General features: G+C 27.3%; 1 protein-coding gene across 1 annotated transcript in view; it reads right to left on the bottom strand.

Annotated features, from left to right (window-relative positions):
* Window positions 1-1112: 1112 nt before the first annotated feature.
* The window catches only part of LOC117168117 (F-box only protein 32), a 42384-nt gene continuing 20829 nt past the window's right edge, over window positions 1113-22667 (bottom strand). The window contains exons 2-7 of the mRNA XM_033353513.1: window positions 15686-15735; window positions 13132-13181; window positions 12675-12861; window positions 7872-8047; window positions 5115-5365; window positions 1113-1556 (exon numbers count right to left, since the gene is read on the bottom strand). Of these exons, the coding sequence (XP_033209404.1) occupies window positions 1358-1556; window positions 5115-5365; window positions 7872-8047; window positions 12675-12861; window positions 13132-13181; window positions 15686-15735 (913 nt within the window). The 3' untranslated portion in view covers window positions 1113-1357. The remainder of the gene's footprint in view (window positions 1557-5114; window positions 5366-7871; window positions 8048-12674; window positions 12862-13131; window positions 13182-15685; window positions 15736-22667) is intronic.

Raw genomic sequence — 22667 nt, 5'->3', positions numbered from 1 at the left:
AGCTATACTACTTTGTTAAAAAGTAACTTTTTTAGTTGAAAATTCATTTTTAAAGCTGCAAATTGAACAATTCTACTCAAAATTCGCTTTTTTTTGGTTCAAGTTAAGTTTTTTAAAGAGAAAATTGAAAAATTCTATTTTAGACTAAAAATATTTTATATCATAATTCATAGTTCACTTCTTTTCTCACAAATTTAACTATATATATTGTTGAGAATTCAATTTTTTGTATCTGAAAATTGCACTATTTCATTTTTAGTTAAAAATTAATTTTTCCAGTTGAAAAATCGTTTTCTTTTCGTAAAATAATAAATTGGCCTTTTTTTAGTTAGAACTTCAAATATTTTGTAGGAAATATATGTTATGTTGTTGAAAATTTGTCTTCTTAGTAAAAATTTAATCATAATGTTTGAAATTTCATATTTTTTCCTTAAAAATGGAACTATTTAATTTTTGGCTGAAAATTTTTCTTTATCAGTTGAAAATTCTACTATTTGGTAGTAGAAATCGTGAATATCATCAAAGCAAGTACTTATAATTTTGTTCATTAAACAATAATGTTATGTTTATAATATTACTAGCTACGTAAGGAAAACTGACCAGTAATTAAAATATTAAAATGTTTCTCTTCAAACTGGATGACTTACTCTTCAACTCTATTTTATAAACGAACTCTAAAATTTTATTAATAATTTGTTTAAAAAACAAATTATTTTTCATTGATTAAATTTAAATTATCGCAGAACTCGGACCCGAACTCCCTCCTTTAGAATTCATGCTTGTAACTCTAACATTATATTTATCTGGATGCTAAGTACAAGACAGACGAATTATTAATACTAATTCTCTCTCCGGCAAAGAGAGTAAAAGAAAAATCTTCAAACTCTCTATTGCAGGAATAGTTTGCCCGCTGAAAATAAAAAAAAAGGTCAGTTATTAGACGCCTATATTCGTTTCGCCGTGTCCGTATCTCCAATCAGAGTAACCTTGTGTCATTTCGAATTGCTAAACGTTAGGCGTTTACGACGAAAATTTCCGTCAATATTTTATTTTTCGCGCTGGATCATCCGAATTTTGGAAAGCGCAATGCAGTTTCTGTTTTCTTTTTTTTCTTCCTTTTTTTGGACGAGTCGAGAAAGGTGAAAAGCAGACTAGGAATTCCACGCAAAATCCAATGCACTGCCGATTGAGAAACACGAGTATCGACCAAGATTTCGAAGGAGTTTACTCGGAATAATTAGAATTAAATCTTTAATCGGCAGCAGTCTCTCGATTCAATCACTCTCATCTGAGACAAAAACCTTTCGCCCATGACTTATTTGCATGCCCGTTTACAAAAAAGCTTTCTTTCAAACTTTCACAGCGAAAAGAACTTCAAGAAGGTTTGTGGAGGAATCGGAACATGGAGTGTAGTTTGATCGACATCGGCCAATTTTTCTTGAAAGGCCGGATCTTGATCGGCGATGCATGGGTGGCCCAAGGATCGCCAAAATAAACAACGGCAATTGCGACAGAGTTGAATCATTTCAGCATATTCTTCTCGTAAGCCGAAGGACCTGGAAAATAATTTTTAAAAACTTGGTTAGAAACTGAGTAGAAAACAAGAGAATTTGTATTGTTTGACGCGATTCTTCCGTTGAAATAGAAGTTCAGAAATGAAGGAATGAAAGTTTTTTATTTTCAGGGTAGCCATTCTCGTAGAGGAAGAACTTCCCCGTTATTTTCCGGGCAGATTTAAATTGGAATTTTTGAATAGAAATCAGCAGAAAGATTTCCTATTAATAACAATTCACGGTTAATGAAGTTAAAAAATTTAAACTTTTAGAGCTGAATGTTTTTAATTTTAAGTGATCGAAGCTTAACTAAAAATTAAAGGACTCAAAGAATTTGGTTGAAAATTGAAGTACTTTGTTAAACATTTGTTTTTTGGTTTAAGATTCATAATTGTAGTTGAAACTCATCCCTTTGGTTGAAAAATCAACTATTGTAATGAAAATTCGTTTTTTTTTTGGTTGAAAAAAAATATATTTTTATCGGACACATTTTTTTAGTTTCAAATTTAACGATTGTGTTAAAAATTCGTCTTTTTTGTAGAATTCAACGGTTTTTTTCATTTCAAATTAAAACATTTTTTGTTTAGAATTCGTCTTTTGTGGTTGAATTAAACCACTTAGTTGATAGTTGGAAATCTTTAATAAAAATTCATTCTTTTGGTTGAGGATTCATCGTTTCAGTTGAAAATTGATATCTTTGGTTGCAAATTTAATTATTTCGTTGCAAATTCGTTTTTTTTTGTTGTTCAAAACTAATTTTTTAACTGAAAGTTGAACTATTTAATTTTGGAGCGATAATTGATCTTTTTTAATTGAAAATTAAATTGTTTCATTGAAAATTCATATTTTTTAGGGCAGAAATTAATTTTTTTAGCTGAAAATTTAACTATTCCGTTTTCGATTGCAAATTGATCGTTTTTAGTCAAAAATTGAACTATTCGTTTGAAAATTGATGTATTTAGCTGAAAAAATAGTTTTTTTGGTTTGAAAATTCATCTGTTTTTATAGAAAATCAATATTTCTTGGTTAAACATTAATCTCTTTTTGTATGAAGATTCTTCGCTTTAGTTGGAAATTGATCTCGTTGATTGAAAATTTAATTTATTTGTTACAAATTCATTTTTTTATTTGTTAAAAATTATTTTTTTTACTGAAAATTGAACTATTTTATTTTTGATTGAAAATTGATCTTTTTTAATTTAAAATTAAATTATTTGGTTGGAAATTATTTTTTTTCCGGATTGGAAATTAATGTTTCTAACTTAAAATTTACCTATTCCGCTTTCGGTTGAAAATTTTTTTTTCTTCAAAAAATTTATCTTTATGTTTCAACATTAATGTATTGGTTGAAAATTAGTATTTGTGGTTTGAAAATTTATCTGTTTTGGCAGAAATTAAATCTTTTTTTATTAAAAATGCAACTTTTTGGTTAAAAATTAATCTTTTTTTGGTTGAAGATTAACTGCTTTAGTTTAAAATAGATCTATTTGCTTGAAAAACTAATTATTTTGTTACACATTTATTTTCTTTTTGTTCCAAGTTAATGTTTTTAACGGAAAATATAACTATTTCATTTTTGATTCAAAATTTATCTTTTTTAATTGAAAGTTAATTTATTTGGTTGGAAATTCATTTATTGTGTTGAAAAATCGTTTTCTTTTGGTTGAACGTAATATTTTTCACTGAAAATTGATATTTCTTATTTAAAAATTGAACTCTTTTTTTTATTATCTTTTTGATAGAATCTAACCATTTTTGATTTAAAATTAAAATAAATACTTTTTGGTTGGAATATTAACTATTACATTTGTTGTTTAGAATTCATTTAGTGTGGTTGAATACAAACCAATTCGTTGAAAGTTGGACTAATTTGACTAAAAATTCATTCTTTTGGTTGAGGATTCATCATGTTAGCTGAAATTTGATATCTTTGGTTGAAAATTTAATTCCTTTCTTGCAAATTCGTTTTTCTTTTATTGTTCAAAATTAATTTTCTAAATGAAAATTGAATATTTATTTTGGATTAAAAGATGATCTTTTTTCATTGAAAATCAAATGATCTGGTTTTAAATTCATTTTTTCTCTGTTGAAAATTAAGTATATAAACTGATAATTTAACTACTCTATTTTCGGTTGAAAATTGATATTTTTTGGTCAAAAATTAAATTTTTCGTTTGAAAATTGATGTATTTGGATGAAAATTAGTCTTTTTGGTTTCAAATATAATCTGTTTGATAGAAATTCAATCTTTTTTGGTTAGAAATCCAACTTTTTTTAAAAAGAATTTTCTTTGGTTGACGATTATCACCGCTTCAGTTGAAAATTGATTGATTACATAATTGTGTTCAAGTTTCGTTTTCTTTTGGTTGAATGTAATATTTTTAACTGAAAATTTATATTGTTTAGTTGAAAATCGAAATTTTTTGTTCAAAATTAATCTATTTGGTAGATTTCAACGATTTTTTACTTCAAATAAAAATATTTTTTGGTTGGAATAACAACTATTACATTTTTTTTCAGAATTCATGTTGTGTGACTTGTCCAAATTTCAAACACTAAGTTGAAAGTTGGAATACTTGATTAAAAATTAATTTTTTTCTTTTTGGTTTAAGATTCATCCCATCAGTTGAAAATTGATTTTTGGATTTCAAAGAGTTAAAATTGCTGTATAATTTAATTTTCTAAACATTTTGGATTCAATTTTTTAACGGGATATCGTTGACTTTAAAACAAAACAAAAACATTAGGTTTCAGAGAAGACTTAATATTTAAAAAATGGTATGTTGATATTTTTCTTCGCATAAAATTTATTTTTTAATAAAAAATCATTACATTTAAAAAATATATATATATAATACATAATACATAAATAATATATGACAATCCTAGAATTTTTCACCGAAATCGCTTCTTTTAAGCAAAACTAATTAAATTTCAAAGAAAATTTACAATTTTGAATAAGTTTTTTTCTTTATGCTGATAATGTTTTTCTGACGAAAACTGGTATTTTTAACTTAGATAAATCATTATAATTCTGAGCAGATTTACCATTTTTTTTTACAATTTTAGGTTATTTTAGCGTTTTATACCTGAAATCATTGTTTTTAATAAGCAATTATTGAATTTCAAAGCAGATTAAAATGTTATATGAAATTTAAGCTAATGCTAGCATTTTTCTACTGGAAATCGGTATAGATTTCAAAGAAGATTTACAATTTAAGAACAATTTTGTGTTAACATTTTTAACAGGGAATCGTTGATTTTAAACCAAAAAAATTAGGTTTAAAAGAAGATTAATCATTTAAAAGAATGCTTTTTTAATATTTTTCAAGTCAAAATGGTATTTTTAATAAAAAAAATTGTTAGGTTTGAAAAAATATTTAACAAATGTTAAGGATAATATGTTATCTTGGCGTCCTCCACCGAAAATCAGTTCTCTTAAAAAAAAATCATTAGAACTGAAAAAGTAACAAGAAATAAATACAAAAATATTGAATTAAAATTTTATTTTAATTTAAAAATTGAGTGAAACAAAGAATGTGTAGAAAAAACACAACTTACTTTCGGGCAATCGTAAATATATTCTTCCAGTCTTTTCCAGGGTTATTTTGCCAAGTAGTGGCTATTTGTTGTGTCGTGAAATGATACTGAGCAAGTTCTCGCCAAATCCTTTGTTCCTGAGCTAGAACAGCTAAATGTTCGCAAGCCTCCGACGAAGCTTCAATATCTCGCGGATCACTTAATCGAAGTAAAACCTCACGACGACATTCAGCAGGCAAATCTGACCACTGCGGCTGCTGTTCCTCATCAGGCTAAGAACAAATTTCTCAAATTTATTTTAATTCTAAACCAACATGGTTAATCGTGCCAAGATTTTAATAGTCTTTAAAGTTTACTCTTTTACTGAGGTAAATAAAGGATGTTACTTTTTATTATTATTAATTTGGATTAGAATTAAACCATTTTCAGGGTGGCCACTTCCCGATTTGCAAACCAATTTTCCCGGTTATTTGAAATCAAAAAGTTCAAACTGTTAAAGCTGATAATGTTTTCATTTGAAGTAATCAAAATTAAGATGCAAATGAAATTTAAATCTTCTAAATTTTCAACATTCCAAATTTTAAAGGGTATCTACTCAAAAATCCTGGATAAAATTCCCTGACAATCCCAGATTTTTTCAATATCTTTTGACGAATATTTCATCTTTTTTGTTTAAAACTGCAACTGTTTTTTTTTTAATATATACTTAGTTAAAAATTAACTTTTTTATGAAAATCCAACAACTTGGAAGAAAACTCAACTATATGGTAATAAATTAACTTATTTGTTGAAAAACAACTTTTTTAAATTGGGAAATAGTGTATAGTATGTGACTAAAATTTAACATATTGGCTTTTCTTACTCGATAAATAGTTTAGAGATATTTTTTTTGCCATTAAAGACGTTTTATTAAGTGCTGCCGTTGATAACATAACTGAGCATTATTTTATCAACTTTAAGGTTTTTTTTTCTGAAAATTCCTAATGCGGAAAAATTACCGGATATTTCCCGTGTTTTCATTGTCTTAAAAATCCCGGTTTCCCGGTTCAGTGGCCACCCTTCATTTTCTATTGTAGGTGGGTTCACAAATATAATATAATAAAAAAGTCAAGTTTTCGAGGCCTCCTTTTTTACAACAAATAAGGAAATAAATGTTTGTTATAGATGTAAAAAATGTGACATTTCATTTTTAATTGGCCAACAATTTTTAAGAAAGCAGAACCAAAATTAAACAAATTCTTAATTTTTTGCGAACATAAGTCTTCTTTCATATTCTAGAAATCTCTGGGAAATCTTTTAAATATTTTGAAATCTTGATGAATTTCTTGAAATCTCTCGAAGTATTTAAAATCTTTGTGAAATATAGAAATTTCTGTGAAATCATTTGGATTCTTTTCAAATTTTTGTAAAATATTTGAAATCCTTGAAATTTATGTGAAATTTGTATAAAATTTTTTTAATTTTTGTGAAAACTTTCTTTAATTTTTGTTTGTGAAATCTTTTGTGTTCACTTGAAATCTTCTCAAATTTGCTGAAACTTTTTGAAACAGTTTAACATCTTTGAAATACTTTTGAAATCTTTCGTATTGGTTTGAAATCTCTGAAATCTTTGAAATCGTTTAAAATCTTTGAAATCTGGTGTACTATAACCCTTTACGAAATCTTTGGAATTCTTTTATTCTTTTGAAATCTTTATAAAATCTTTGAAATCTTTTTGAAATCTTTTGTATTCATTTGAAATCATTAAAATATTTTTAATCTGTGTAAAATCGTTTGAAATGTTGAAAATCTAATTTACTAAAATGTTTTTAAGATCTTTGAAATCTTTTGAAATGTTCGAAATTGTTGTGAAATCTTTTTAATCTGGTGTACACGCCTTTTTCAAATTTGAACGTTCAAATAAACAAAAATATTTTTTCCCATTTTTATTTTATCCATAAATATTGTTCTAACTGCAATAAAAAATATGCATTTTAAATCTGTTTCAATAATAGGTTATTTTTAATATAAATGAAGAAACATTTTAGAAGTTTAACTAGTTTACAAAGTTAAGAAGTAAAAAATGTCGTTCATTTGAAGTATTTGTGAAATTTTTTTTATTAGTTGAAATCATTAAATTATTTTAAATCTTAGTGAAATCTTTTCAAATCTTCTAAAATGTTTTGAAACCTTTTAAAATCGTTTCAAATGTTCTAAATGCTTATAATCTTTGAAATCTATTGTAGTGTATTTGAAGTCCTTTAAATCTTTTTTAAAGTTTTGAAAGCTTTGTGAAATTGTTGTGAAATATATTAAATCGGGTTTTATAAATCTTTGAAATCTTCAAAATATTTTGAAACCTTTTGAAATCTTTACAAATGTTTTGTAATCTGGTGCAAACCGAATTAGCATCGAAATTTTCAACTAATAATTTTTATAATTTTTAAGTTAAACAACACAAGAAAATTTATACTTTAAGATTCTATATTAAGAGCGGAAACGAATAAAAAATGTAAAGAATTATGAATTATGTAAGGAGTAAAGGTTAAATTATATCTTGATAAATAAAAAAACTTTTTCGTCGCAAAATTTCTTCTAAACAAGATGTTTCTTTCATAATAGACTAAAAGATTTAAATTACTTTACGCATTTCAATTAAAAAAAAAAAACACAGTTTTAAAAGAAAAAAAATTTAATTCCTGTTTCTCGTGAAAAATTCAAGGAGATTTCCAGGTTTTTAAGGTCGCTGGACACCCTGGTATTATTGCAAATAACAGATAAAATATGATAATAAATCACCTGTGTAATAGTAATAGATGAAGCGATATGTAAGATCCTCTCAAGAGCTGCTTTATGTTTTTCCCATAAAATTACTGAACCCAGAGGTCTTCCTCCCCAGCAGCAGCCAGCACTGAAGGCTCGAACCCTCTCTATCAGTCGTCTTAATCTTCCAGTTTGCTGCTGCGATAAGGACACTGAAATCAATCAAATAACCAACCGAAAAATTAGTTAAAAGTTTGAAATTCACAAAAAGCAATTTTATAGTGTCGGATATTTTATAACGTCCGTAATATTATAAACTGTTGCGAATTTTATTATACTGGAATTTTTTAATTTGCGAATTTTAACACGAATCAAGGTTAATTTTTATTAAACATTGCAGAGTTTTTTGCATTAAATCTCTGACTAAATTATTTAAATTATTTTCTCTTAAAAATTCAAGTGCTTGTCTTTAAATAATAATTATTTTGATGAAAATTCAACAGTTTCGTTGACAATTTTGTTTCCTTCTTGATTGAAAAATATTTCTTTGTAGAAAATTTAACTATTCCAGTTTTTATAGGAAATTAATCTTTTTAGTTCAAAATTGGTCTTTTAGGTCCGAAAATTTGAATTTTTTAAAAATGAATCGGGTTTTATTGCAACGTTTATTACCTTATTGAAAATCAATTAGTTTTTTTTTAACTGAAAATGTAAATATTCGATTTTTGGTCCAAAAATAATCTTGTTTACTTGAAAATTCAATTAATTTGTTAAAAATAAACGATTTTAACTGAAAATTTAACTGCTTCAAAGGTTTAGTAGAAAATGTATCTTTTTTTACTTAAAAATTAAACTATTTTGTTAGAAAGTATATTTTTTGTTCGAAAATTCCACGATTTTGGTTGAAAATTCATCCTTTTGGGTTAATAATTCAACTATTTTGGTAGAAATTCAACTACTGGGTGAAAGTTCATATTTTTATTTCGGAATTTCAACTGTTTTTTAGGAAATTCAACAACTTAGTTGAAATTTTTGTTTTCTTCATGACTGAAAAATAATTTTTTTGATTAAAAATGTAGATGTTAACAAATTTGATTATTTTGATGAAAATTCATATATTTTGTTAAGACCTCAACTTTTTTGTTCGAAAATTCCTCTATTTTCTTGAAAATATGTCTTTTTGAGTTAAAAATTCAAGTATTGGGTGAAAATTCCTATTGTCGTTTTCTAAATTTAACTGGTTTGAAGAAAATTTAACAATTTGGTTGACATTTTATTTCCTTATTGGCTGGAAAATATTTCTTGGTTAAACATTCGACTTTTTTAATATAAATTACATCCTTTTTGTTTGTAAATGCAACTTTCTGCTTGAAAATTAATCTGTTTTAGATGAAAATTTAACTGTTTGATAAAAAAATTTAACTATTTTGTTTTTGCTTTAAAAATTACCTTTTTTAATTGAAAATTATTCTTTTCGGTTGAAAATGTATCTATTTTGTGGCAATCTCATTTTGTACACCGATAATGAACTTTTTTAACTGAAAATTTAATTTTTCCAGTTTTGCTAAGAAATTGATCTTTTTTTTAGTTGAAAATTCGTCTTTTTAGTTTGAAAATTGACCTCTTTTTTTTTACGAAATAGTATCTTTTTCGGTTAAGAAAGAAATTTTCTGATTAAAATTAATCGGTTTTGATTGAGGAGTTTACGATTTTTTGAAGATTATTTCGTGTTTTTTTTGTTTAAAATTAACTTAAAAGGAACTATTTGATTTTTTTTTGGTAAATAATCTTAAAATTAATCTTCTTGATTGAAAATTCATCTTTCATGTTAGAGATTCAATTATTTCGTTAAAACTTCATGTATTTTGTTGAAAGTGCAATATTTGTATTGCAATTGTTAGAAATTTAAAGCGGTTTAAATTGAATTAAATACAATTCACACATTAATTTTATTTTCAAGAATTTATTTCCCTATTTTAGTGAAAAATATCCTTATTTTCCCTGAATTTAGAGTTTTTTCCACTGTTAAGTCTATCTTCGATATAGTTGAAAAATACAAGTAAGTTTTGATTCTTGCTATGATTGTTTGTGCTGAATTTTTCAACCAAAAAGATTAGTTTTCTACCAAAAAAGACTTATTTTCAAACCAAAAGATTTTAAACCCAAAAGATGAACTTTCTATCAAAGAAGATACAATTTCAATAAAATATATAAATTTTCAACTAAAAAAGATCAATGTACAAAAAAAGGATACTTTAATTTGCAGTTAGAGAATTAAATTTAAAAAAAGAGTTTTCAGCAAAATTAATCAATTTTAAAATAAAAATATAAATTTTCAAGCAAAAATGGAATGGTTACATCTTCAGTTAAAAACAATAATTTTCAACTAAAAAGAAACAAATTTTCAAACAAAGAAATTAATTTTTTTACTACAATGATGAATTTTCAACCCAAAATATGAATTTTTGACCAAACCGTGGAATTTTCAATCCAAAAGAAGAACTTCAACTTCTACAATAAATAAAATAGTTGAATTTTCAGTTAGTAAAATAAATTTTCTACCGAAAAAGAAACGAATTTTAAACAAAATAATTAAGTTTTTAATCAACGAAATTAATTTTTAACTTAAAAATATGAAATTTCCACTAAATGAGAGTACTCTTCTACCAAAAAAGACAAATTTTTAACAAATAGTTCAATTATCACCCGAAACAGATAAATTTTCAAATAAAAGTAGAATGGTTTAATTTTCAGTATAAAGTAGTAGTTCACTTAAAAAATTAATTCTTAATAAGAAAAAGCTAATTTTTAACCAAACAGATTCATTTTCTATCAAAGTAGATGAACTTTTAAAGTAATTTTCAATCAAAAAGATGAATTAGTTGCCAAGCAGATTAAATATTCTCTTACTGAATTCAAATATAAAATAAAATACAGGAATTTTAAACCAACGAACATGTAGGTACGAGTAGAATTTTCTGTTAAAATAATTAATTTTTAATAGAAAACATAATTTTTCACTAAATAATTGAATTTTGAAAACAAGGTTTTCAATTAAAATGATCAATCATCAACCAAAGAAATCAATTTTTAATAAAGTAGTTCCACTTCCAACTAAGGAGTTGAATTTTGTAACCAAAAAGAGATTAGTTTCCAAGCAAATAGTTGCAATTTTTAACCAAAATAATAAAATTAACTTAAAGGTAGCTGCTCCGGGTACCCGTTTCAGTCACACAAAAAATGCCCGGCATTTTCCGGGTTGAAAAAATTTTTCACAGCCAATGACATTTAAAAAATCGAACTCTAAAGCTAAATATTTTTCAATCTGAAGTAATAAAAACTGAGCTGCAAATTTAAGCACTCAAAGTTGAACTGTGGAATTTTAAAACTTAAGTTTAAAAATGTTTTAATTCAAAAATGTTGTATTCAAATCCTCAATAATTTAAACGAATAAAATGGAAGCTACTAACAGATGTGATAGAGTTTAGATTCAGATTCAGTTCCAAAAATATAAATCCACGTTATGATTTTAAATGTTCTGCATAGAAGAATCAATCAATAAAATAAATATTTAAAAATCAATAATTAATGTATATTCACAGTTGATCAAACACAAATGTTTTTTTATCCAAAATCTTCTGTTTCAAATATTTCTAATAATTAACGGTTTAAGTCTATAAAACTGCATTAAAAAAAATTTCAAATTAAAATGCACGCTTAAAAATTAAAGTCTAATATGAATAATTTTTAAAGTGAAAGATTTTCCAATTAAGTATTCTAAACTGAATGATATAATAATTTGAACAGATAACAATTGAACTAATTATTAAAAAAAAAACGGTTGAAATCAAAGTTGGACAGATTTTTTTTCTAAACATTTGTAAAAATCTTGGTCATTTCCCGGTTTCACGGTCTAGCGGTCTGACCCGGACATTCTAGAATTACCTGAACTGTAACAACTCTGTAATTTAAAAAAAAGTACACAAAAAAATGTTTTTACAAACAAAAAATGTTAACATCAAACAAATTATGATTTTCAAGAAGAAATTTTCAAAATCTGCCGAATTCTGATTTTTAACAGGATTTTTTTTGTAAACCTATTTTTTAAAATGAAAATTATTTTCGAAAACTTCTCGTTCTATGTCAAAAATTAGCAGTTCCAAAATCAAAATTATAATTTTATTCTTTACAGAAATTCTTTTTTATATTAAATTTACTTATTTCCCGTCCAAACGCAGCATTATATTTTTTTTAGAAAATACCCTATACAAAGTCACAATTAAATTCATTTATAAAATTTCCTGTTTCGAATCACAATTTCTTTTAATTCAAAAAATTTCCTCCATGTCGGAATTATATTTATTTACATTTTCTATTTTAATTAAAAAATATCGTAACTACAAAAGAAATTATTCAGTTCAAAACAAATTCTGATTCGGAACAGGGAATTTTTAAAATCTGTCAAATTTTGACTTGGAACAGGGACCGCTTTTGTAAATTCCCTTTTAATAAATCAGCGTCAAAATTATTTTCCGAAATTTCTAGTTCCATGTTTCCAACTGACCTATACAGCTGAGTAATTTAAAAAAGGTATGTGTTCACCACACTCTAGAATGTATTCATATAAGTATATGTATTAATTATGATATATATTTGTTTAAACAATAAATTCTTGAAATCCTCTTGAATGCTCTGTGCGCATTCGCTCAACATAAATTCCTGGACATTAAAGAACTCGAGCGCCGCGTTAAATAAAGGAAGGTGGTCGACGACGGAGTAACCGTCTAATTAATTTCGAATGCAATTGGCATTCTCGCGTTGGATTTAGATCTTCAGTACCTTCTAATGCAACCTCCTCGAGCATGTTAAAAAGAACACGCTGAGCGCATCCGCTCAATCCTCCCATCCTGTGGCTCACGAGCAGATCCAGGAGCCTGACGATGTAGTTGAATCGACGACAGTCGTGAACGGCTGATAAGAAATCGAGCCTCTTCAAGGCGTCGCTCAGCCCATTGAAACCTGCAATCTGCAAATAGAAGATTCAAAATCATTATCTCGGCAGAGGCAGTCAGTCAATGCTTAAGGGCTAGGCACTACATTTCAAACTAGAGTCTATTGTACCAAGTGATGACGTTTGTCAGTTCTTATTTCGGAACTCTAAGAGTCTAGAGTGCTGCGTGTAAATGCTCGACTTCTCCTATCCTATACCCTCTTTGCCTCTTGGTGATTGATTCTCATTTTCTTTCCTCATTCAGAACAAGAATCTAAAAATACTCTCGCGTCGGAAGTCACTCACCTCACGGGTGCACTTCAGCGTGATGTGACAGTGTGGCTGGACGGCATTTTCTGTAACAATACAGCATCTTTAGATCCAGAAATAAACCCAGACATGGATGATATATGTATATTGAGGGTTGTTTTTTTAATGGGACTGAAAATATTTTAGAAGCCGGATATGCCTGATTGCAAGCTTCAAATTTTCCCCTAATGGCATCAAAAGAAAGGAAGTGATCTTACTGCGGGGAAGTGTATTTTTTTTCTTTTTTTTGGGGGGGGGGGGTAGTAAGTGGATTGGGACTGTTTTAGAGTTTACTCTGTCTAGAAGATTTGCTTCTTCAGTAATTATTCAAATTAGAAAGCTAGAGACAATTATATATTTTTAGTTAAGGTTCCCAGAAACAAAGAACCGACTGGAAAATTCGAAACGGTATAAAGCCACAGTGAATCCGCAATCTTAATTGGCCATTTCCGATAGCGACTGATTCACGACGATTTAAATTCTCGGTTTTGACCCGATCAATTGTAAATTTTTCCCGGACAATTTAAAAAAGTTAAAAAGTTCAGAATAATTTCAAACGATTTTTAAACACTTAAAGCGATTTCTAATCTTTTTTAAAGATTAACAAGGTTTCTGAATTAAAACAGAGAATTTGGTAATAAAAAGTCTAAATTATATTTTTTACGGAAATTCCCTGTTCCAAGTCACAATTACTTTTATTTCAGAAAATTCCCTAGTCCAAATTGGAGTTATATTGATATATAATATTTTATATTATAATTAAAAAATATAGCGAATTGCTTTTTCTAAAATTTGAATTTTTAAATTCAACGGAATTCTGAGTTAGAACATGGTTTTTTATGTTGTGAATTTTCGTTTTTATAAATCAGAATAAAAATTATTATCAAAAATTGCCCATTCCCATGTAACAAATTACCTGTTCCAAGATCAAATTATCATATTATTTGCGAAATTCTCTGTTCCAATTGCCAAAACTGTATTCCTTTATAGAAATTCCATGTTCCAAATTTAAAACTACAATTTGAATACTAAAATTCCCTTTTTCAAAGTAAACATTATAATTCATTACGGGAATTCCATGTTCTAATTGTCAGAATTATATTTCTTTACTGAAATTCCCTGTTCCAAATTAAAAATCAGAATTTGTTACTAAAACTCCTCTTTGCAAAATAAAAATTATGATTCATCGTGGAAATTCCCTATCCTTGACTCAAAATTATAATTCTTTATGAAATTCCCTGTTCCAAGTCAGAATTATATTTATTTCCAACACTATCTAATATAATTTGAAAATATAGTAACTCCCTTTCTCTAAAATTTGCAAGAGAAAAGTTTCAAATGATGTAAAATTTGTACTTTCCACTTCAGAAGAATTCTTATTTGAAACAAGGAATTTCTTAAATTGGACAAATTCTGATTTAGAACAAGGTTTGTTTTCCTGAACTACTTTTTATGAATTAGCGTTAAATGTATTTCCCAAAATTTCTTATTCCGATGTAAAAAATTACCTGTTCTAAAACTAAACTATAACTCTTTACAAAATACCCGGTTCGAAGTCAAAATAATATCTATTCACAACTTTTTTCATTAAAATTCAAAATTACAGTAACTCCCTTTCTCTAAAATTTTCGGAAGGGAAGTTTCGAATTCTGTAATAAATGTATGTGCAAAAAATACATTTTTCACTTTAAAGGTATTCTGATTCAGAACAAGAAATGTTCCAAATCTGACGAATTCTGACTTGGAACACAGATTGCAATGGTAATTTCCTTTTTATAAATCAGCGTTAAAATTATTTCCTAAAATTTCCCATTATTATGTAAAAAATTATTTGTTCCAAGTCCAATTTATGATTCTTTACGAAATTTCCTGTTCCCAATCAGAATTATATTTATTTACAAAATTTTCTGTTATAATTCAAAAATATTGTAACGTTCTTTTTCTAAAATTTTCAAGAGGGAAGTTTCAGATTCTGTCAAATTTTTATTTGCAAACAAAAATTTAATTCAAAGAAATTTTGATTTGAAACAAAGATTTTTCAAAATCGGAAGTATTCTGACTTGGCCCTGTTCCAAAACTTAATTCTAAATTAGAATTAAAATTCTTCAAAATTCCTGTTCCATATAAAAAATTTCCTGTTTCAACGCAAATTCTGATTCTTTACGGAAATTCCCCGGTCTATCTCCAAATTCTAATTCTTTACTAAAATCGCTTGACCCAAAGTAAAAATTATAATTCTCCACGGAAATTCCCTGTCCTAAGCTGTTCTTTTACATTTCCTTTATTTATTCCCGGTTCTAACTGGCAGAATCATAATTTATTTAGAAAATTGTATGCTCCAACTCAGAAATAAAGCATAAACTCAAAAATTACGATCCGATTAAAAAATTTAAAAAAGAATAAAAAATGTCTGTTCAATCATTCAGATGCTGACGTCCGCTTTCTATTAAAATAACCGATTCACTAAAGCAATCTTTCAACCGCTTCTTTTTTCCCTGGGTCCCGCCAATAATTGGTTGCAATTCTTAACTTCAAATATGAATGAAATTACCTTTCTTCTTTTCCTTCTCCTTCTCTTTCTTCTCTCCATCTTTTTCTCCGCTGTGAACAAATAATTTTATTATTTACTCATATCCATAATGAATCGTTGTGAATCTGAATTTAGAACAGAATTGGATAAAATGGATCAGCGACATTATATTTAAAATTAAAGCTTCGATTTTTTATTTTTCCCGGTCAATTTAAAAGAATTCAAAAGATTTGAGTGGTTTCAAATGAGTTTCAAAGATTTCAAGCGTACAAATTATTTTCAAAAATTTACAGTTCCATGTCAGAAATGAAAACACTCAAAGTTCAACTCTTTTGAATTAAAAAAATTAAATTAAAACTTAACATTTCTTTTTAATTCAGACGCTCAATGATATACGTTATACAAGTAATAAAATAGAAACTTTTAAAATTGTTCAATTGAACAAGTAAAAATTATAAGCCGTTAAACTGCAAAACTAAAATTTTCAACTTCTATAAATTGTACAAAATTATATCATTTTAAGTTAGAAACATTCAAAATTAAAATATTACAATTTTGTAACTGAAAACTTTTTAAAGTATATACTAAATTATTTTTAAATTAAGTTTCAATCTTTTCAAATCTTCTAAATATCTCATAAACTTACTCGACTTTTTATCAAATAAGTAATTGCTCAATTGTTATTTATACATTAACATTTAACAATTTAACTTAAAGATACAAAATATTAAACATAAAATAATTAAAATTATAACGTTCAATGTTTAAATGAGTAGTCAAACATGATTAAATATTTGAAATTGAATTGAATAGAAGCGTTCAACTATGAATCTATTGATTTGAAATTATTTAAAAATTGTAAATAGTTTATAAAGTTTTAATAAAATGTTTGCATTTGTAGTTAAGGCTCTCAAAATGAAATAGTTCAATTTCTGACGTTAAAATCAGTAAATAGTAAATTTATTATTTTCGAATCACAATTCAATTAAAAAAATCATTAAATGATTTATATTTACACTTGATCAACTTGAAACGTTTTTTGTCAAAAAAGCTCAATTTCAAATGCTATTAATTTGTAATCGTCAAGTCCTCAAAAATGTATTTTAAAATTCTTTGAATTGAAAATGTACCTTTAAAAATGAAGACCTAAAATGGAAAATTTTGATTTTACAAAATTTTATAATTACACATTGTAAACTGAATGTTTATGAATTTAAAAAGTGAACGATTGAACTTAACATTTAAAAAAAGTTGAAATCAAACTAATCTCTAAAAACTTGTTAAATTCCCAGTCCAAAAATAAATGTACTGTCATATCCCGGTTTTTTTCCGGTCACACAAAATTTCAGGCCATTTCTCGATCAAGTAGGTAAAAGGAAGAAATGGCTTTCCTCATTTTTGGTATGTTTACAAAGTTCAAGATGAATTGATTTTAAAAAGTGGATGCTAAAAAAATCAAGGTCTTGATATTGAATTCCAGGTAATTCCAGATGCTTTTAAGACTTCGAGATCAAATCGCCACCCAGAATATGCTTATTTAAATGTAATTAAATTTGTACGTCTTGAAGCATAATCAATAATCTTCTATTATTATAGAAAGTCGGCGACATTTAAAAAGTGATCATAACTCTGAAATTATAATCGGAGACGGAATAAAGTTTTATTTTATAATTCTGCAGTGAATTCTGAAAAATAGGTGTATTTAACAAGCAGACCTTAAGCTTCAATTTAAATTTTGAAAAAAGGTAGTCAGGGACACATTACCGAATGAACTTTACTTATATTTCCGCCCATGTAATTGAAGCATTTTAAGTCGAGATTTCTAAAGCAAAAAGATGATAGGACACTGCCAAATTTAAATGTCTAACATTTTCAAAATAGTTTGATCAGCCACGAAATAATAGCTATTCACGGTAAAAATTGTGTATGCAGAGCATTATACATATGCTTTTGAAAGGCGGAAGCTCGTTCAGGGTGACCTAGCACAGTGAAAATCCGAAACAATTCATCGTGTGCGTGAATGTTTGACGTTATTTTCTCATCGCTTCGCTGCCTGAATGTGTGCATCTCAAATACGGTTTGCAAATATGAAATATGCAGATGAAAATAGTATTTTAGCTCATAAATATGTATCGCATTTCAAGGAACGAACAGGGCTGATGCGAAAAAGGATTATTTACCTTATGTTGAATATTATTAAGACAGAGAACTATATATAAAGTAAGAATATTATTCAGGGGATTATTATTTTAATTATAAATAGAAAATTGAAAGATTTCAGGCTCTTGAACATTTAAAAAATTATCTGTGTAGTGAGCAAGGGTAAAAAAAATTAAGCAGAATGGCCGCAAACCTCCATTTTCAAAATTCCCCGAATTTCCCCTGATTTTCTTCTGACTCATTTTTCATTTTCCCTGTTCATTCATATTCAAAGTCCAAAATTCTAATCTTGTAACATTTTAATACAGAATCTTTTCTAAATAAAATTTTTTTAAACAGAAATTGATGAATTTTTTATTTATTATTTTGAGGGTTGACACAGCCCAATTGACTTGAAAATCGATGACTAATGTGCATTAATAATATGACTGATGTTCTTTTAAAATTAAAAGCATTCAATAGAATTCGACCGTATGTCTAACAATTCAAGGTCAGTTTAAAAGACTTCAGGATGAATTAACAAAAACTACAAAAAATTCAATCCAATCCAAAAGAATTCAAAAAAATTTGAAAAATTAAAAATAATTCCATTAATGTCAGTGAAATGACTGTGAATTTATAAGAATTAAGAGATAATAAAGATTTTAAGGGATACGAGAAAGAATTCGATGAAATCAAAAAAAAAATCATGGTGAATAAAAAATTCAAATTAATTAAATTAATCGCAAATTTTAGGAATATTTTTAAATACTTTAAAATATTTCAAAAGAATTCAAGAAAATTCAGAAGCATGTTCATCTCCATTGTGTAACTTATCGAAAGAAAAGAGAATAAAGTGATATTTTTTCAAAAGTAACTATAGTAATTTTATCATAAGAAAGTGATTTGAGAAAAAAGTGACTAAAATTGATTTTTAGAAGAATTATGGGGAAATAAGAATTAAATGACATTTATAAAAATTAAGGGTAAATTAAAAAAAAAATTAAGTGAATTGAAATCAATTTAAAAATATGAAAAAATTCCTTGAATTCATATGTAACTTTGAACTGAGTTAAAAAAAATGTAAGGGAATTCAAAAGAATTTGATCAAATGACTAAGAATTAGAGACGAATTTAAAAGAATTCAGGATGAAGTTTCTGATTTATTTAATTAAATGAATTTTAATTATTTAATTCGTCAATTTATTTACTTTCAAGATGTTCGCAGCCCTGATTATTCTTGACAGTTAATTTAAAGTGCTTTTAACAGAAATCCCCTGACTTTGCCCTCATTTCCAGGTTTTCCTTGACCTGCGGCCATCCTGCGTAAATTATTTAAATCTAGGTACACTAAATCCTTCTAAAGTTAAATTCTCCTTGAGAAATTAAACTCTACTTTCAATAAAAAAAGTTAATATGTTCAGATTTTTATCGTATTAATTAAGTACCTGCAAAAATAAATAATGTGAGCCCCTGCCAGTATACAGCTGTATAAGATGCTATATCGAGTGTATACAGATATATGTATGTAATCAAGTGGGCAATGACCGCTGTTCTACGCTATATGTGGTGGTCAAGGCAACGACTATATCTTGGCACGCGTACAATGGCAATGCAAAACCCGTTTTTAGATTTTTGCCAATTTTAACAAATCGAAAATAAGTCACAAAATAAAAATCTTGGTTATAAATCACAGTTTTCGCACGATAAAAAATTCAGATTTACATATAGGAAATAATTAAGATGTTGACGCACTTCAGAATCAACCTTCTCATTATAAGATACTTTCAGAAACCTTCTTAATTTTTATTTCCTCTATCATGATTTTTTTATTGTCTACATTTATAGCCATTCTTGTATTTTTACTCGTAAATATTGTCATAAATAAACTGTTGACCCCTTTAAAGCATACATTTTTCCTTATATACGAATTATTTATATCTAATAAAAAAAATATAAAGTAAAAATCTCAAAATGACAAATTTAATGTGGCGAAAAAAATTTTTGAAATGCCCCGCAGCTGCAAAATGGGTCTTCAGGAGGATTTTGGATCGCTGGTTACGAATCCGTGGCAACCTATTAAAATCTATACATTTCCGTAAAATGTTTCGAGAACCCTTGAAACCCCTTTAAAATTCATTGAAATCTTCCAAATCCTTAGGAATCATCCCGAATATCTGGAAATGAATCAAAATATTATAAAATCTTTTATGAACCAATACATTTTCTCGGAATTTCCGAAAACATCTTACATTATTCGTAAATCTTACCAAATACCGTGTATAATCATAGAAATCCCTTTAAATCTCCTTAAATTTATTTAAATCCCTGAAAATATTTGCAAATATTTTGAAATTCCATGAAATCTTGTGAATTATGAAATCCATTCAAATCTTAAAGCTTTAAATCCCTTAAAATCTGCTGTGATCCACTTAATTACATTTTTATTTCATTTCAAACCAACTATTTGAACTTTCAATTATAAAACAGTCAATCTGGATTTAGCGTTACCGAGAATTAATGCTGTACCCTAACGGCCTACCTGGATAACTGCGTCATAACGTTCCGAAAGTTCACTTGAAGCGCGAGGCACACGCGAATAAGCATGATGGCGAGCTCACGTCGAGCAGCAATGGGGCGCCATCTGACACGGGAATACATATCGCGATGGAGTATCTCTAGTTATTGAAGCAATATTAATTAAACAGAGCAGTTAATATCAATTCATTTTAATAAAAAATGTTATACTACGGTTTAAAATTAATAACCTACTACAGGATTTCTTGTTAGTATTTAATTGAAATTCAAATTTCTTCTGAATTGACGGCGCTGTCATTGGCTCTCGCCAACAGGTTCTAAAATTCGACAAAGAAAACAAAGAAAAAGCAGTATTGGGTAAACAGAGACAGAATGATCGTTTCAAAACTAAAAGACCTGTAGAGGACAATCGGATCGTCTCTGTCTATCTCACATGGTAGAAATGTAGGTCCGACCGACTTCAAGTATGATAGTCTCACTGTAGTAGTATTTTCTAACCTTCAACTGTCAAGTGCTGACGTGAGACAATCCAATATTTATCAAAGTAAGTGATTTCCTGTTATATAACTTCTTCGTATGTCTGCTTATGAAACTGCATCGGATGCATTATACGATTACGCAGAAGTGCGTGCTTCCCACTTGAAGTGTTTTTACGAAGGTCCGCAAACTTTTGAAGTACGTAAGCAGGAAACGCACTTATTTTAATGTTTACGAGCGAACTTTCTTCCTCATTTCCGTTAAATATTTAGTTTACCTTGTCTCCGTACTAGACAAACAATTTTCAAAATGCTTTTTACCACGCAATACGTTGCGTTTTCATCTAAACAGACGGATTTTTTAGAAGAAAGTTATAGTTTTAAGAAATTTCTAAATGAGTTCTATCAGTTCAGAGAATGTTGCATTTTCAATCAAACAGATGAATTTTTTTAGAAGAAATTTATATTTTTAAGAAATTTCTAATTGAGTTCTATCAATTCAGAGAAATATGGGAAGTTTCTGGAAACCAAGGGAAAAAAGAGGAATCTTTTAAAACGGGGGAAAAGCGGAAAGAGTGTGAAGTCTGAAATTAGAAAGTTTTTAAACATATATGAATTTAAATGTCAGTGACAAGAATTCAAAACTAAACATTTTCCGATCATTATTTTTCAACGAATATCAGTTAAACTTTACTACAATCGTTTGAGAATATAATTAGATCTCTTGAAAATCAAGATAAAAATAAGTATACTTGCAAAATTCAACATTTTAAGTTCATATAATTTGTAACTTTCAGATCGTCGGGTTTCAATATTTGAAGTTTAACTGATTTGATTTTCAAATTTTCCAATTAAAAGTTTTTTATCCAGTAGGCTTCTAACAAACTCCAATACATTTTTTGTTTAATTTCAGAGGTTTTATTATTAAATGTTCAATAACATATGTTCAATTTAAGTCTCTAGAAGTCAGTTAAAACTTCACTTCATTCAGTTAACTAATTTTCTCTAGAAAATCTTTGAAAAACCTTAAAATCACTTAAATACCTTTGTTAAATCTCCTAAAATCTTTTAAATTCCTTGAAATTTGTTAAAACTTTAAAGATTTTAAAAAGTTTAAACTCTGGAGATTCTATAAAATCGCGAAAGTCTGGTAAAATCTTTAAAAATCCCTTGAAATACTTTTTAATTCCGTAAACTATCTTGAAATTTTTAATATCTTCTAAAATTTCTTCAAAGACTTTCAAAACTTGGAAATCATCTTCAATGAGATGAAATTTCTTGAAAACTCTTAAAATCCCTTAAAATTCTCTGAATTCCTTGGAAAACTGTTAAAACTCTAAAATTTTCGAAACACTATAAAACCCTTCGAAATCCCTCAAATAAGTAGTAAAATAGTAGCATCGTTCAAAAAAAGTATACAGAGTGACGTGCAATGCTTAAAATAGAGTGGTCCAAAAAACGCTTTTCAAACTGCAGGACGTCATCCCCGCAAAAGTTTCCATTTCCTGAGCAAGAAAATCCGCAATTTTTTTCGAAATTCAATTATACTTCAAAATTTGATCGGCGCGTGCCAAGTTTTTTTAGGGATTCTAGAGGAGTGTCAACGAAATAAAAGCGTACTAATATCTTTTATTTTTAACCCACCCTTGCCCAACCCGTAAACTTGTAGTTTTTTAAAACTTTTGGGTCATGTTTGGCACGTTTCGATCAAACGCTGAAATATGAGTTCATTTTTTTGAAAATCCAAAATTTCTTCATGTTTAATTAAATGGGATTTGGCAGTGCCCTGTGACACGTGTTAATATGTGAATTTCGAAAAAAATTACAGATTTTCTTTCTCCGGAAATGGA

This window comes from Belonocnema kinseyi, chromosome 2, assembly GCF_010883055.1.
Source record: "Belonocnema kinseyi isolate 2016_QV_RU_SX_M_011 chromosome 2, B_treatae_v1, whole genome shotgun sequence".
In the NCBI taxonomy this organism is placed as follows: domain Eukaryota; kingdom Metazoa; phylum Arthropoda; class Insecta; order Hymenoptera; family Cynipidae; genus Belonocnema; species Belonocnema kinseyi.
This window is presented reverse-complemented; position numbering and strand designations above follow the sequence as displayed.